Here is a 14,966-nt window from a genome sequence, read left to right as displayed (position 1 = left end):
ATTCTTTGTGCCGTGCGCGTGCAATGCCAGACCATGCCAGTCAAATGCGAGCGGCGATGCAAACAGCGATGATGAAGAGCAGCGTGAACCACTATTTGTAGTTAGGGGCTCCACGTCGTGATATCTTGGTAAGATGACAGACGAGCGTTGAAGGCCTGCAAAGACCTTCGCCCGCCTCGAGCTGCATTGTGCTCGCTCCCGCTTCTTCTTCTCCTACCGCGGGCGTCCAATCCCGTCCGTCTGTCCGTCAGTGATTCGTCTTGTGTGTTGACGACTGAAGTCACCGCCCTCGGCCTGTGCCGCCCGCCCATCTCTGCTTGAGCTCGCGGCCTTCGTCATGCGTGCAGCACGCTCAGCGGGAACAGGGCCGCGGAGCTTGAGCCTGCTTGCTTGCTTGGACTCAAGCCCTTGAGGCCGAGAAAGCGCATCTGCCTGCCCGCCAAAAAGCCCTGGCACGTCCGCTGCTAGAGGGCCAAAGCCAATCCAAGGGTCAACGACCGGGCGCGGGCCGAAGCGTCGTCGGAATTGTCTCGTGCTGCGAATCGTCGTCGAGGGCGACCTCCAATTCAACCCTGACTTACCCACTCATCTCGGCGTGGCCGTGTATTCGTCTCTGCATTTTCAACCACCTCCTCCTCCTCCTCCTCATCGTCTTCATCTCTGGAACTTCTTTGCTCCCCCTCGGCCACCACGAGCTTAGGAAGAGTGCGAGTCTGGCTGCCGCTCGAGCGGGCTGTACAGGGGTCCAAAACACGCACGCAGCACAGCCGCCCGCCGGCTACTCCAGCTAAGGGGGTCAAGATCAATCGTCAACAACTTCTTGCGCAGGCCTTACATCTCAGCAAGGAGTCAGCCTAAGACAATCGGCTTGCTAGGGCGTCTCATTGCTATAGCCGGGCCCAGGCAGCATCGTGTCACCAGCTAGCCAGCCAATTCTAAGCCGCGCTCCCCGCCACAGGACCGTAGCTGCCTCCGCTCTCCGTCTCTGGTTCCCCTCGGCCCATGCTGAGCCCGTGAGAAGCTGGCCACTCCTCATTGATTCCAACGACGATCAGCCAGCACCCTTTAAACATGGTTCGCAATCCGTTCAAAGGCCGCGACCAGGTCCCAGAGGAGACTCCGGAAGCCATGGGCGAGCCAAACAAGTTTGTTCAGGCGTGGAGGAAGGTCAGGGCAGTAGGCTTGGATCCAGAGCTACTCTTTCAAAAGACAAGACCTCCGCCTGCTCCGAGAACAATTGTGAGTCGTCTCAGCTCGAAGAACAGCGTCGATCCTCAGCAGTGGTGCTGACCAACATCGGATTTGGCCCTCCCCCAACGCCGCCAGTTCTTCAATGAGCCGCTGCCCGCTGAGTATTTCGATCACAAGGGCAAACCGCTCAAGTCGGTCACCTATGCTACGAATCAGGGTGAGCAATATCGGCAATCGACTGCAATTACGTTCAAGGCGCTGACCTTGTTCCACCTCATTCAGTCCTCACTGCAAAGTACACCGTCTACAACTTCATCCCCAAGAATCTCTTCGAGCAGTTCCGTCGAGTGGCCAACATCTTCTTCTTGAGTGAGTGCAGGCGAGGCCAGGAGGAGCGCGTGGGGTAATCCTTGCTGACCGTCTACCATCCCCGCCTGCCTCCAGTCCTGGTCATCCTGCAATTCTTTCCCAAGTTCGCTACGATCAATCCAGTCTTGGCCATGCTGCCCTTGCTCGCCGTCCTGGCCATCACAGCCCTCAAGGACGGCTACGAAGACGTCAAGCGACATCAGTCGGACCGATACCTTAATCGCCAACAGGTGCGCGTTATGACCGCCCACAACTGGATCAACCCTAATGTGATGGAGGAGAAGGAGCGATCCGTCTCAGCGATCTGGAACGGGCTGCGGTACAAGTGGCTCGGAGGCAAAAAGAAGCAGAGCCAGCGTCTCGCAAAGGAGTTCGAACGCAGGCAAGCGTCTGCTGCTCAGAACCCTGAAGCGGTCGTTGGCACGCCGAGGGCCTCGACAGCAGATGGGCCAGGAGGACCGGCACCTGAGACACTGCCAACGACGAATGCTGCTGCGCCTGGTCATCATCGCTCAGCCAGCGATGCTCCGTCAACGCCGGGTCTCGGACATACCCTCAGCAGGGCGAGTACGAGCTTCGGCGGACCCAACAGATCGTCGACAATGGGAGTCGGAAGCATGTACGAGGGCTACGAGACGACGCCCGAGGGACGCGTGATGCGCAATGGCGTCTTGCTCACGCCGGAGGAGGAGACGAAATACCACGCAAAGAAGGCGCCGCGTTGGAAGAAGAACATGTGGGAGGACCTGCGTGTGGGCGACTTTGTGCTCATCAAGAATGACGAGCCCATCCCGGCCGATGTGATCATCTGCGCCACGTCAGAAGAGGAGGACTCTTGCTTCATTGAGACAAAGAACCTCGACGGCGAGACGAACCTCAAGTCTCGTCATGCCGTGCCCGAGCTAGCTACGATGATCAGAACGGCAGGCGAGGCGGCGCAAGCTGCGATGCGCGTCGACTCGGAGCCGCAGGACACCAACATGTACCGCCTCAACGCGAGCGTGACACTCGCGGACCGATTTGACCAGGAGGGCAACCCGATGCGCTGCCCCGTTACGCTCAACCAGATCCTCCTGCGAGGCTGCAACCTGCGCAACACCAAATGGGTCGTTGGTCTTGTCCTCATGACCGGCGTCGACACGAAGATCATTGCCAATTCGGGTAATACACCGTCTAAGCGTTCAAGGGTGGAGAGACAGATGAACCCCATGGTCTACGTCAACTTGCTCATCCTCGCATGCATGGCCGTCGGCTGTGCGATTGCCGACTCGCTGATTGAGGTCCATTACTTCGGCCTCAACGCCTACTGGGAGTTCGCGGCCACTCGCTCCGACGACAACCCGCGGATCAACGGCCTCGTCACCTTCGGCAATGCACTGATCACCTTCCAGAACATCGTGCCCATCTCACTCTACATCTCCATCGAGGTAGTCCGTACCATTCAGGCGTACTTCATCTTCGACGACGCCGAAATCTACTACGAGAAGACCAACAGGAGAACCACAGCTCGATCCTGGAACTTGTCCGACGACTTGGGTCAGATTCAGTACATCTTCTCAGACAAGACCGGTACGCTCACGCAGAACCTAATGCTCTTCCGCGAGTGCGCGATCGGGGGCGTTGTTTACCGCGGCGATCCAGGCAGTCAACAGCCGCAGATGAAAGCGTCTGGATCCGCGGACCACAGCCTCAACGAAAAGGCAGGCGCGTCCTCGCCGTCTGGCACTGACGTCGAGAGCGGCTCGGGGCACGAGGCTGGTGGCAAGACCGGTCGCATGAGGGTCAAGCCGTCCGCAGATGGAGAGCCCTTCAAGGATGCGCAACTTCAGAACGCGCTCAAGGACCCTCACTCGACGCACGGCGAGCAGCTCGGTCGCTTTTGGCGCTGTCTCGCTCTCTGCCACACTGCGCTGGCCTCGACGAGCGATGGCATGATCGACTACAAGGCGCAGAGCCCCGATGAGCAGGCTCTGGTCCAAGCGGCCGCAGAAACTGGCTTCGTTTTCCTCGGTCGCGACCGCTCCACTCTCTCACTGCAGGTACCCGGCTCGAGCGAGATTGAGAAGTATGAGCTGCTCAGCGTCCTGGAGTTCACCTCGGCGCGAAAGCGTATGAGTGTCATCCTGCGCCGCCATGCGGACTCGAAAATCCTCGTCTTGAGCAAGGGAGCGGACAGCATCATCTTTGAGCGCTCCGCTGCGGGCCAGGACGACATCAAGGCCAACACGGACGAGGCTCTGGAAGAGTTCGCCAACAAGGGGCTGCGCACGCTCTGCCTGGCGGGCAAGGAGCTGACGGAGGAGAGCTACAATGAGTGGGCCTTCCGCTACCACGACGCCAGCGTTGCACTGGAACGTCGTGAGGAGAAGATGGAGGATCTCGCCAGCGAGCTGGAGCGTGATTTCCTCTTGTACGGCGCGACGGCCATCGAGGACCGTCTGCAGGACGGTGTACCGGAGACGATTGCCGACCTCAAGCGCGCAGGGATCAATGTCTGGGTGGCGACCGGAGACAAGCTCGAGACGGCCATTGCTATTGGGTACAGCACGCAGCTCCTCGCGCAGGACATGAACTTGATTGTCGTGCGTGGAGGGGAGTACGGTGCACCCAACTCGGCTTACGAGCAGCTCAAGAGGGCTGTGGAGCGCTTCTTTGGTGGGCATGAGGCTCTGGCGCAGATGAAGCATCAGCCGCCAGACAGCGAGAATGAACGACGCAATTCGAGCAGGTTCAGTCTGGGTGGCAGGCCGTCCCTGCAGGGAAGGCGATCACACTCGCACAGCCGCAGCTCTATCAGCAACCAGTCACTTGTCGGCGCCGATAATGGTCAACGTGCTGGTGGCTACGCTCTCGTCATTGATGGCACTGCGCTGGGCCACGCGCTATCGGAGGATTTCTCCAAGGACCTCCTGCTCAGCATCTCGACGCAGTGCAAGGCCGTCATCTGCTGCCGTGTCTCACCGCTCCAGAAAGCCCTTATCGTTCGTCTGATCAAGGACGGACTAGGCGTCATGACCCTCGCTATCGGCGACGGGGCCAACGACGTCTCTATGATCCAAGCGGCGCACGTCGGTATCGGTATTGCAGGAGAAGAAGGTCTTCAAGCCGTCAACTCCTCCGACTACGCCATTGCGCAATTCCGTTTCCTCAAGCGCCTTTTGCTCGTGCACGGCCATTGGTCCTACTGGCGCAACGGTCTGATGATTTCCAATTTCTTCTACAAGGAGATCATCAACATCTCCTACCTCTTCTTCTACCAAATCTACTGCGCCTGGTCTACAACCTACGCATTGGACTACGTCTACATCTTGCTCTGGAACGCCTTTTGGACGGTCGCGGCGGTCATCGGTGCGGGTATCTTCGACCGCCCCATCTCGGACCGCATCCTCATGGAGGTGCCAGAGTTATACCGCCGCTCGAGGGAGAACAGGTACTTCGGCCTGACCCCCTTCGGCTGGTGCATGATCGACGGTGTCTACCAAGGCGTGGTGATGCTCTTCTTCATCCTCTACACGTACAATGTCACCTCCGCCCGAGGGGATGGATACGACGTGCCTCTCTACGAGTGGTCGACCGTAATCGCCTACGCATCTGTCCTGTGCGCAAACCTCTTCACGGGGATCAACGTCCGAGCGTACACATGGTGGATGGTCTTCGCCATTGCGCTCGGCCCAATCCTGTTCAACATCTTCGCCCCCGTCTATGCAGCCTTCAGCCCGACGACGATCTGGACCTACTCATACGGCAACAATCAATTCCTCTATCCGTCCTTCCTCTTCTGGATGGCAGGCATCTTCGCAATCGTCCTCGCTCTCCTGCCCCGCGTCATCTTCCGCTTCGTTCAGGAGAGCTACTACCCGAACGACATTGATATCCTGCGATACGTGGATAAGCGCGATCCCAACCACGACTATGTGCACGACCCCAACATGCCGACAATGCGCAGCCGCGCCAAGTACGCGGAGGGCAACAACGGCAACGTGCCAGGTGGTGCGCCCTTGGTGCCTGCTTCGTCTTCGGAGCATCACCATCGTCTGTACGCCGATCAGGAGGCAGGCGAGGGCGGTACCGGTGCTTTGGACCCGCCCAATGCCTTGGCAATGCACGAGCTTCGTCCAACGCAGTCTCGCGCCTCTTCCAGGCACTACGACATGTTGACGGGCACCGATCGACCGTCTAGGGGATACTCGTTCAGCCACGAGGACCTTCCGCCGTCGCAGAGGCCGGGCAGGCAACACGCAAAGAGGGGCGGTACGCTCAGGAGGTTGTTGATGCCGACCATCCCTGGCTCGCTGAAGAGGCGCGGTTCCTCGATGAAGAGGAACAAGGCGCAGAGGGAAGCGGCTGCTGCTGGCGCTGGAGCTGGTGCTGGCGCCGCGGGAGCAGGAGTCGCTGCCTCGGCCTTGAGACCCGTCGAGGATGAAGACGACGATGACGAGCAGCACGACGAAGCGGCAGCGCACGCTCGCCGAGGTCCAGAGAACGATGTAGAAGAGGAAGCGGACCCTGACCCAGACTCGACGGACTACGCTGACGCGCGCTCGGGCGCACACGCAGACGCAGACGATACCAATGCTGAGGTGGACAGAGTGCTTGGTGGAGCTATGGCTGCCGGGACGACTTCGACATCGAGATGACCGGTCGGCCTCTCACGAACTCTGTAGATAATCTATCCTTCTCTTCCCACTCCTTACCCACCCTCCCCCATCCATCTATCTATCAGGCTTCTCGATCATGCTACCTCGGTTGCTCTACCCGCTCTTTGTTGTCCTTACTACATGTGACGCGCCGCGTCTGGATACATTCTCGTTGCAATCGATTCCATAGGTTGTTCATGCATTCGTGAGACGATTCAACGAAATTGAGATTGATGCTACATTGGTGGTCATCCTCAGAGATCGTCGAAGAAGCCTCCATAGTTACTTTCGACGGCACCGACCTCGCCGTCCTCGCCTGACGACGCATCTCCCATGCCAAACTCACCCTCACTCTCAGCATCATCATCACTCTCTTTTGCGTCTCCCCTCTGTCGCCTTGCTCCCCTCTCACCAGCTTTCCTTGCCTTTTCCCTCCTCTTCGCCCTCTTCTCCCTACGAACCTCACGCTCCTCTTCCGCCCATGCATCAGCGTCATCATCGTCCTCGCCCGACTCTCCACCCTCTACTCCCTGCTCTGCCGCTTTCTTTTGGGCCTCCTCGGCTTCCTCCGCCTCCTTCTTAGCACGCCAAATGGCCTCCCGCTTCTTTCCCTTCTTGACCCTTCGCTCCTCCTTGCGCTCCTTGCGCTTCTTCTGGTCTGACCACGCCCCAGTGGTCGCATCATCGTCCCCTGTCAGGCGCATGCGTTTGCGCGCTGCCACGTTTGAGGAGGTCGAAGGAGCCTCACCATTCGCCTCCTGCTGTGCTTGAGCTTGACGGCGGGCTTCTGCTGCTTCAAGCTTGGCGAGGCGGGCAGTCTCCTTTGCTGCGTCCTTGTACGACCATGTCTTCTCGTCAACAGAACCATCAAGATAGCCAGCTTCGTCTGCCCCTGGTGGTGCACCCTCGCTTACCACTTCCTGCTCTCCTTCCTCCCCTTCCCCGTCTGCTCGCGCATCCCCTTTGGCTTTGCGTCGTCTCTTCGCATCCCGCTCCTTAAGCTCCCCCAGCCTAGGCAGCCTGACAGCCCCCCAGCTCCTGGCCAATGCCTCTACTTGATCCACCAAAGCCTTGAGCGGGAAGACGAAGCGGGCTTCGTGCTTGCCATAGGCGCGGAGATAGGATACCAAGGCGAGGACGAGGGAGTCATGTAGGCCGCGATCCGACAGGCAGGCGTTGCGCAGCGCGTTTGTGAGACGCTGAGAGCTGGCGTCGTGGTCTTCTTGGCTACCTACTTGCACCCGCTCGACCTTGCCGTCGTCTTGCTCCTGTAAGGAGCCATATCGCTCCCCTTTTACGCCCCTCAACTTCAAGAAATCAATGTAACTCTCCTCGGCTCCCTTCGCCAACAGACAGACTGCCCTTCCTGGCCTGCCCGCGCGTGCCGTCCTTCCGATGCGATGCTGAAAGACCTTGGGGTCGAGTGGTGGGTCGTACTGCACTACCAGGTCAACGTTGGGCAGGTCCAGGCCGCGCGAGGCCACGTCTGTGCTGAGGAGGATGGAGGTGGAGGATGTCGATGAAGAAGAGGAGGAAGAAGACGGTAGAGCAATCTCGTCGACAAAGTTTCGATAGACTGCAGAGCGACGCTTGGGGTCTTGTTTGCCGTGCAAGGAGAACAGCTTCATCTTGTCCGTCTTGTTACTACGTAGCGCAGGTACCTCGTTGAGCGCCCGATAGAAATACTCGACCTGCGAGCATGTTGCGAAGAACACTATGATTTTCCTCGCGGCATGCTCTTGCGCTTCGTAGCGCAGCAAGCGGATGAGCTGGGCGAGCTTGAGATGGTGCGGAGTGATGAGGAAGTAGTTGGAGAGGGTCGAGGGGGTGCGTCCTGCCTTTGCATCCTCTGTCGCTTGAGTAGCCTTGGCGGCTGGCGTCGGCTTCGCTTCGACCTTGACCGTCACCCTAACTGGGTTGCGCAAGCCCAGTCTCACCAGACCGGTCATGGCGTCACTCATCGTCGCCGAGAACAGGGCCGTCCGTCTCTGCGAAGGCATGGCGCCCACAATCGTCGTAAGGCTCTGCATGAAGCCTAGGTCCAGCAGACGATCCGCTTCGTCCAGCACCAGCAGCTCTACAGTCTTACAGCGCTGTCTTGCCGCTACCTTTCCGCCGCGCTTACCAGGCGAGAGGAGCTCCTCAACCCTGCCTGGCGTGCCTATCAGAACATTGGAGCCATCCCTGCGAAATCGCGCATAATCCGTCGCCGCCGTGTTGACAGAGGCAATCCCGTCGTCCTCCGATTCGTCGCCTGATTCTACACCCTTTCTCCTGCCAGAGGTATGGTACTGTGTTGAGGATCCGCCTACCAGCAGCTGCGGTATCAGAGCTTCACGAAAGTCTGAAGGAGCAGAGGCAAGGAGTCCCTGCAATACGGAGAAGACTTGAATGGCGAGCTCGCGCGTGGGCAGGATGACGAGCGAGTGGATGCCCCTGTCCAGCGAGTCACCTGCCTCGATCTTGGCTCTTGCCATCTCAAGTAGGGGCACAAGGTAGGCCAACGTCTTGCCGCTACCAGTGACTGCCTCAACGATGACATCCTTGTGTCTTTGCACTACGAGCGGGAGAGTGGATGCTTGGACCGGCGTGGATCGGCTGAAACCTAGTGCTGTAAGGTGGTCCAGCAGCCAAGGGGCTAGTAATGGCTTCAAGGAGCTGAATGGCGGGCCTGAGGCCGAAGGTGCGGCCATGGCGTGGGCTTGAGCTGGGTATATGCTGTATTGAGGTCGAGGTAATGATGGGAAAGCAAGCCGAATCCTCAGTCCGCCTTGACATCGAGTCGACCGCCACAATTTTGTCCGACGGACCGCGGCAAAAATTCAATTGCAATCCGCCTTGAAGCTCGGAAAGGCGGCGGCGGCGGCGTCAATCCTTCTCATCACTCCATATTCTCTTCGTCTCGTCCATCATGGCAGCTGGCACAAAGAGAAAGCACGCCATTGCTTCGACAGCTGATCAGACCGCTTCTGCTGGCCCATCGAGGCTTTCGAAGAGGCCAGCAAGGCCCGTCGCTGCCGATCTCATGGATGGCAGCGATGATGATGATGGTGATGACGACTTTGATGATGGAGAAGATCTGCTCGCGGCTGCACAAGCTGGGACGGCGGTTTCAGAAGGAGAAGAAGAGGGAAGCGACGACGACGAAGACGAAAACGACGAAGACATGAGCGAAGGCGGGGCTGGTGCGTCAGCATACGAGTCTGAGGGCGATGAGGACGACTTCGAGCTGCTCGATGGCGAGGATGATGCAGAGCAAGATGATGAGGAGAGCGCCGTCGCAGGAGGCAGCAAGTCTTTGAACGGCAAGAAAAAGTCAAAAGTTGACCTCTATGCGCTTCCAACCAACGAGGAGCTGCAAGCACTCACAGAAGTAGGGGAGCAATTCAAATCCGGCCTCGTCAAGATGAAGATAGAGGAGATGGTCTCCAGCGTCACGCCAAAGCACAGCAAAGCCAAGCCACTCGAGGCGATACTACATCGTCTTCGTTCTCTCGTCGAGTCGATCGAACCGATCCCCGCCACATCGGTTAAGGAAGCGGCAAAGGCGATCAAGAAGCGCTTCCCTGCCAGCAACGTCACCATCCCCTACGGCAGTGTCGCTCCCCCGAAGAAGGACGCGCAGTACTCCTTGGCCTTTGAGCCTCCCGCAGCTTTGCAGCTGGTGGGAAGCTGGCCACTCAAGGTCGCAGCTAAGCGTCCGTCTGGCCTGGACGTGGATGTGGCGCTGGTGATGCCCTCATCGCTCTTCCAGGAGAAGGACCACATGAACTATCGCTACTTTCACAAGAGAGCTTTCTACCTTGCCGTAGTCGCTGCGGCTATTTCGACCAGCGAGGAACTGAGAGGCGTACAGGTGACCTTCGGCGGTGACGAGCGCCGCCCGACGTTGGTGCTATCGCCACCAAAGGACAAGTCGGGCCTTGACTTCTCCAAGCTCAAGGCAGAAGTGAGGATCCACCTTGCTCATCAGCCGGATCTATTCCCTCCCGCTCGCCTCGCACCTGGCCGCAACAATGTTCGCTCTGCATCAGCCGACGATGAAGCCAGCGGCAGTGCCTTGGCTGCGCCTACCCCACGATACAACGCCTCCATCCTTCTCGACTCCCTTCGTGCTCCGCACCTCGTTTACCTACACGCTACGGCAAAAGCATGCCCAGCGTTCACCGACGCCGCCCTTCTGCTGCGCGTCTGGGCGTTCCAGCGCGGCTTTGGCTCCGGCCACACCACGGATGGGAGTGTACGCCGACTTGTAGCGGGGACAGAAGGGGCGCGCTTCGTCCTTACGATGGTGCTCGCTCACTTGCTCCACGGAGAGGAGCTCAGCGATCGCAAAGCCGGACCTCTGGGAGTGGCAGCACGCGCCAAGCTTTTCAACACCTTCAGCAGCTATCAGCTCTTCCGCGGGTGCATAGACTGGCTGGCCACGCACGACTTTGCTTCCCACCCAGTCTTCATGAAGTCCGCACCAGAGCACGGCTTAGTCTCACGATCGGACCGGATCCCGCGGGAAGACTTCACTGCGCAGTACGAGCGTGTGTTGGTGGATCCAACGGGTAGCGTGAACCTACTTGACGAATGGACGCCCGGAGCAGTGGATCTGCTTCAGCATGAAGCGAGGCTGACCTTCGCGATGCTTGACGACGAGGGACCGACGGATCACTTCAGCGACATCTTTCTGAGGGCGAAGAGTTGCCCCAGCTTCACGTTTGACGAGTTAGCGAGCGTACGTCTGGAGAGCTCGCATTCAGAAGATGCGGCAGCTTTCGACCACGCCAGCGCTGCTGCGGCCACGCTGGCAGCCGTACAAACAACTCTACGTCGCGCCTTAGCCACACGCTGTCATTTCACCACGGTACTGCAGTCAGCAGAGGAAAGCGGCAAACTTCGCACTCTCAACAGCAAATCCTTCTCCGCTCCCTCGCAAATCGAGCTTGGCTTCCTGTACCGCGGCACACAAGCACAGCGCATCGTGGAGCACGGGCCCCTCCAGGAGGATGTTGCTGCTTCAGAGGAGTTCCGACAATTCTGGGGAGAAGAGGTGGCAGAGCTGCGTCGCTTCAAGGACGGAAGGATTTCGTACAGCGTTGTGTGGGAGGTGGGGCCCCGACAGGCGGAGAGGGCTGGAATCCCGAGACGCATCGTACGACATGTGATGCAGAGGCATCATGGTGACGTGCTGGCGGGAGATGCTATTCGCTTCGAGGGAGGGGGCTTCACCGGCCTTGTAGAGGCACCAGAGTCAGTTACGAAAGCGGCGTACCTCGCCTCGCCTGAAGAGAGAGGCGGTTTTCAACTGGTCCAATCAGCCTTTGACACGCTGGTCAAGCAACTGCGCTCCCTTCCCTCCGACGAGGTTCCCCTCTCCCTCATCACTGCAACCCCTTGCAGTCCTGGGCTACGAGGCACCTCAACCTTCATCCCCGCCCCCCTCGACGTTGCTGCTCTAGGGACGCCTCGCACGCCAGACTGTGCTTCTTGGCTCCCAGTTCACGACGTCATCCTGAGCTTCGAGGCCTCGGGCAAATGGCCAGACGATCTTGAGGCCATTCAGGGCATGAAGATGGCACTCCTCGAGCGCGTAGCCGCAGCGCTGCAGACGGTCATCGGGGAGGGAATGCACGCTCGCATTGCGTTCGATGCCGACGCGGTCGGTGCGGGATCGATACAGGATGAGGTCAGCTTGGAGCTCACGCTCCCCTCCGGCTTCGCATTCCGGCTGCGTATCCAACATGATCGCGAGCGGGTCTTGCTGGAGCGCATCGTAGCGGACCGCTTCGCCACCCCTGCGCAGCGCAGTGACGCTACTCGCGCTCTTACTCGACACAGGCAGCGCTTCACCCATGCTCCGAAGCACCACGCACGCGTTGCGGCACTGGTTCACCGCTTCCCCGCGCTGGGCGAGACGACTAGGCTGCTGAAGCGTTGGGTGCGCGCCCACCAGCTGGATGAGGAGGGTCACGTTCCTAACGAGGCGCTCGAGCTGCTCGCTGCGAGCGTATTTGTGAACGACACCCCGCTCGGCTTGGCCCCTTCGACTGGTCAAGCTGGGTTTACGGCGGCGCTCCGCAGGCTGGCTGGATGGGACTGGAAGGCCGAGCCCCTGCTCGTCGCTGTTCAGGCCGCCATCCTTGCATCGGACCAGCAGGCAGGCAAGGCAGAGAACGCTACACAGTCGCAACATCAGCGTGGCGCCCCGGTTCACTCTATCCCATTCCCCACGTCCAAGAGGGACGTGGCGCTCGAAGCGTTCAAGGAAGCTCGCACATCCGACCCTTCCCTCTCCCGCCGCGCATGGTTCATCGTGACGGACGACGAAGAGGAGGAGGCCGAGGCTAGCGATGAAGGATCAGATGCGTTCTCCCTCGCTACGATGCGTGGCCCGGCAGCAGCGAGCGCACATGCGTTGCAGACGTTGGCCAGGGGGGCGTGTGGACTGATAGCTGCTCGCGATGGGCAGGAAGAAGGGGATACGATGGCGCTAGTCAAGGCTTTGTTCAAGCCCAGTCTGGGTCACTTTGACTTCCTCCTTTACCTGAACCCAGCCGTGCTCTCAAGGTACGCCCCGCAGAACATCAGCGCCGATGCCAGCATCTGGTCCTCCTCATCATCAGGCAGCTTCAAGAACAAGCCTTCGAAGAAGGCAGGCCCAGTGACGCAACTGGGTCGCACCCCTCGTCCTGGCTTCGACGCTGCTGCCTCCTTCGTCCAGCTGCTTCGCGGCCTCTACTCTGACTCGCTGCGACTCTACTACGATGTAAACGGTGGGGACGTCGTTGGTGGTCTTTGGAACCCGGCGTTGAGCCAGAGAGAGGGCAAGAGGTTCAAGCCGAGAATCGGGTTCAACGCGATGCCCGTGGACGGGAAGGAAGGCGGGGAGAATGTGAAGCTGAATAAGGAGGCAGTGCTCGCTGAGCTGGAGAGATTGGGTGAGGGGCTGGTTGTGAGGGTCGAGAGTAAGGAGAAGTGAAGAGGTGCCGGAAGACGTAGCTAGAACAGTCATTGGAATGGCCATGGCATGCAACATGACATGAGTGACTGTACATTGATTGAGATTGGCGAGCCTGCTGCTCGCCTCCGCTCCGCGCCGCCTATTGAAACATTGAATCATAATCCCCACTCCTTGGGGGTCGCACATCATCCCAATCCGGATCTCCGCTACCCGGTGGAGCTTGTCCCCCTCTTCCTGCCCCTCCTTGTCCTGGGAACCCAGGTTGTGGCCCCATCGGCCCGATAGGATCGAACCTCGCACCCGGTGGTACTGCGCCAGGGGGTAGGAACCCGTCTCCTCCCCAAGGGCCCCTAGGCTGTCCTGTGCCTCCACCGAAGGGTACGCCTCCGCCTGTTCCGGGAAAGCGATCACGGAAGAGGGGGTCATCCAAGCCGGATGGATACATGCCGCCGCCCATGCCCCCACCGATCCCGCCGCCGCCGCCGCCGCCGCCGAAGAGGGGAGGAGGTCCAAAGGAGCCAGGAGGGCGCATCCCGCCCAGCGGTTGGAGGTCGCGATCCCCGATTGCGAGAGGATTGCGACCGGGTATGTCGCCAGGTCGGTAGGGTACACCACCGACGCCGCCTCCCGCCAAAGGGTCGTCATCGTCGTGGCTCGGAGGGGGACGAGGGCGAGGTTGCTGAGTTGAGGAGCCAGCTGCACGACGACTTGCAGCCTCTTCGTCTTGACTGGTTTCTTCCTGGTACCCATCCTTTCGTAGCCCAGGAACGAGCTTCTGCACCACCTTGCCCTTGAAGGCTAATAGCAGGTCCTTGAGCCTACTAGCACCGATGAAGCCGTTCACCAATGGCTCCGTCTGTCCCTCAGGGCGAGGGTACGGCCAGTAGCTCTTCGACGTGTATTCGTCGACGCTGACCTCGAGCGAAGCCGTCTTGCTCTCTCCACTGGACTGCGCTTCGATACTGCTTGCGTGTACGAGGATGCGCGAGGACATGCGGATGACTTTGATGAGGAATGTGAGGCTGGATTGATCATGCCTGTAGCGGAAGGTGTAGGATTCCGGGCCTTGAGCGAACCAAGCTGGGGAAGGTAGGCGGGAGGTCGAGGCGATCGTAGAGGACGATGAGGAGCCTTCTGCAGCTTGACCGCTTTGCTCAGGATAGTCGCTCAGCCTGTCCTCTTCAGCAAGCCCAACGAGGCGGAAGTCTAGACGCACAAGGGCGGCGTGCAAGACCGCGGCGAAAGCGTCGTGCTGGTTACGCAGCGTGACGGATGAAGTAGTGACAGTTTGCGCGAGCGTCTCGAGAACGGCGCATGGGTCGAGGGGGTCGGTCATGGCTGACGATGGTGGTATCGGTGGCGTGAAGCAGAAGGGAAAGCGCAGTCCGCCTCAACGGCGCTGAGGTGGCCTTGACAAAATTGCATGGCTCGAGCGTCCGGCAACGCCACGTGAGACGGACAGGCGCGGCTCGATACACTCACGCTCCAGGCGAGGTGGATCATGGCGTGCTCGATACGAGCCTGACGCGGGCGATGGCGAGAGTCCTGACATCAGTCGTGTGAGCTCAGAGACGGCGAAATAAGGTGGCTGCTAAGGTCAGGAAGTGGTGTGCGAAGCGGCGCTAGACAAGCTGAGCACGCCATGAGCATTGAGTGTCGCTTCACGCTAGCACGTACCTGCGTTGGCGAGATCGGGTAGTCGACACCTCAAAAAGGGTTCAGGATCATATTTGCTCTTTCCAGCTACCCAACCCATCACTTTGAACTCGTATCACTGATCAAGGACGACGCTTTTCTTTCAGATGAAGGCTGACGTC

The 14,966-nt window shown here is 59.5% G+C and overlaps 4 protein-coding genes across 4 annotated transcripts; 2 read left to right on the top strand and 2 right to left on the bottom strand.

Annotated features, from left to right (window-relative positions):
* Window positions 1-931: 931 nt before the first annotated feature.
* On the top strand, window positions 932-6,324 carry BDZ90DRAFT_1660 (phospholipid-translocating P-type ATPase). The gene is made up of 4 exons (XM_025503644.1): window positions 932-1,239; window positions 1,327-1,408; window positions 1,474-1,560; window positions 1,636-6,324. Exons 1-4 carry the CDS (start codon window positions 1,072-1,074, stop codon window positions 6,195-6,197), a joined length of 4,899 nt encoding a protein of 1,632 aa, XP_025364571.1. The 5' UTR covers window positions 932-1,071; the 3' UTR covers window positions 6,198-6,324.
* Window positions 6,325-6,372: 48 nt separating this feature from the next.
* BDZ90DRAFT_229002 (DEAD-domain-containing protein) lies at window positions 6,373-8,937 on the bottom strand. Its single transcript, XM_025504876.1, has one exon. The coding sequence runs from the start codon at window positions 8,888-8,890 to the stop codon at window positions 6,452-6,454; it is 2,439 nt and encodes an 812-aa protein (XP_025364570.1). The 5' UTR covers window positions 8,891-8,937; the 3' UTR covers window positions 6,373-6,451.
* A 171-nt stretch (window positions 8,938-9,108) lies between these two features.
* BDZ90DRAFT_216222 (Nrap protein) lies at window positions 9,109-13,167 on the top strand (the record flags this gene model as incomplete). The annotated part of the gene is made up of 2 exons (XM_025504260.1): window positions 9,109-12,385; window positions 12,446-13,167. The coding sequence occupies 2 exons, from the start codon at window positions 9,109-9,111 to the stop codon at window positions 13,165-13,167; spliced, it is 3,999 nt and encodes a 1,332-aa protein (XP_025364569.1).
* On the bottom strand, window positions 12,898-14,517 carry BDZ90DRAFT_229001 (hypothetical protein). The gene has a single exon (XM_025504875.1). It carries the CDS (start codon window positions 14,483-14,485, stop codon window positions 13,289-13,291), a length of 1,197 nt encoding a protein of 398 aa, XP_025364568.1. The 5' UTR covers window positions 14,486-14,517; the 3' UTR covers window positions 12,898-13,288.
* Between the last annotated feature and the right edge of the window lie 449 nt (window positions 14,518-14,966).

This window comes from Jaminaea rosea, assembly GCF_003144245.1.
Source record: "Jaminaea rosea strain MCA 5214 unplaced genomic scaffold BDZ90scaffold_1, whole genome shotgun sequence".
Lineage (NCBI taxonomy): Eukaryota > Fungi > Basidiomycota > Exobasidiomycetes > Microstromatales > Jaminaea > Jaminaea rosea.
The sequence above is the reverse complement of the archived record's forward strand: the minus strand, read 5'-3'. Positions and strand labels throughout refer to the sequence as shown.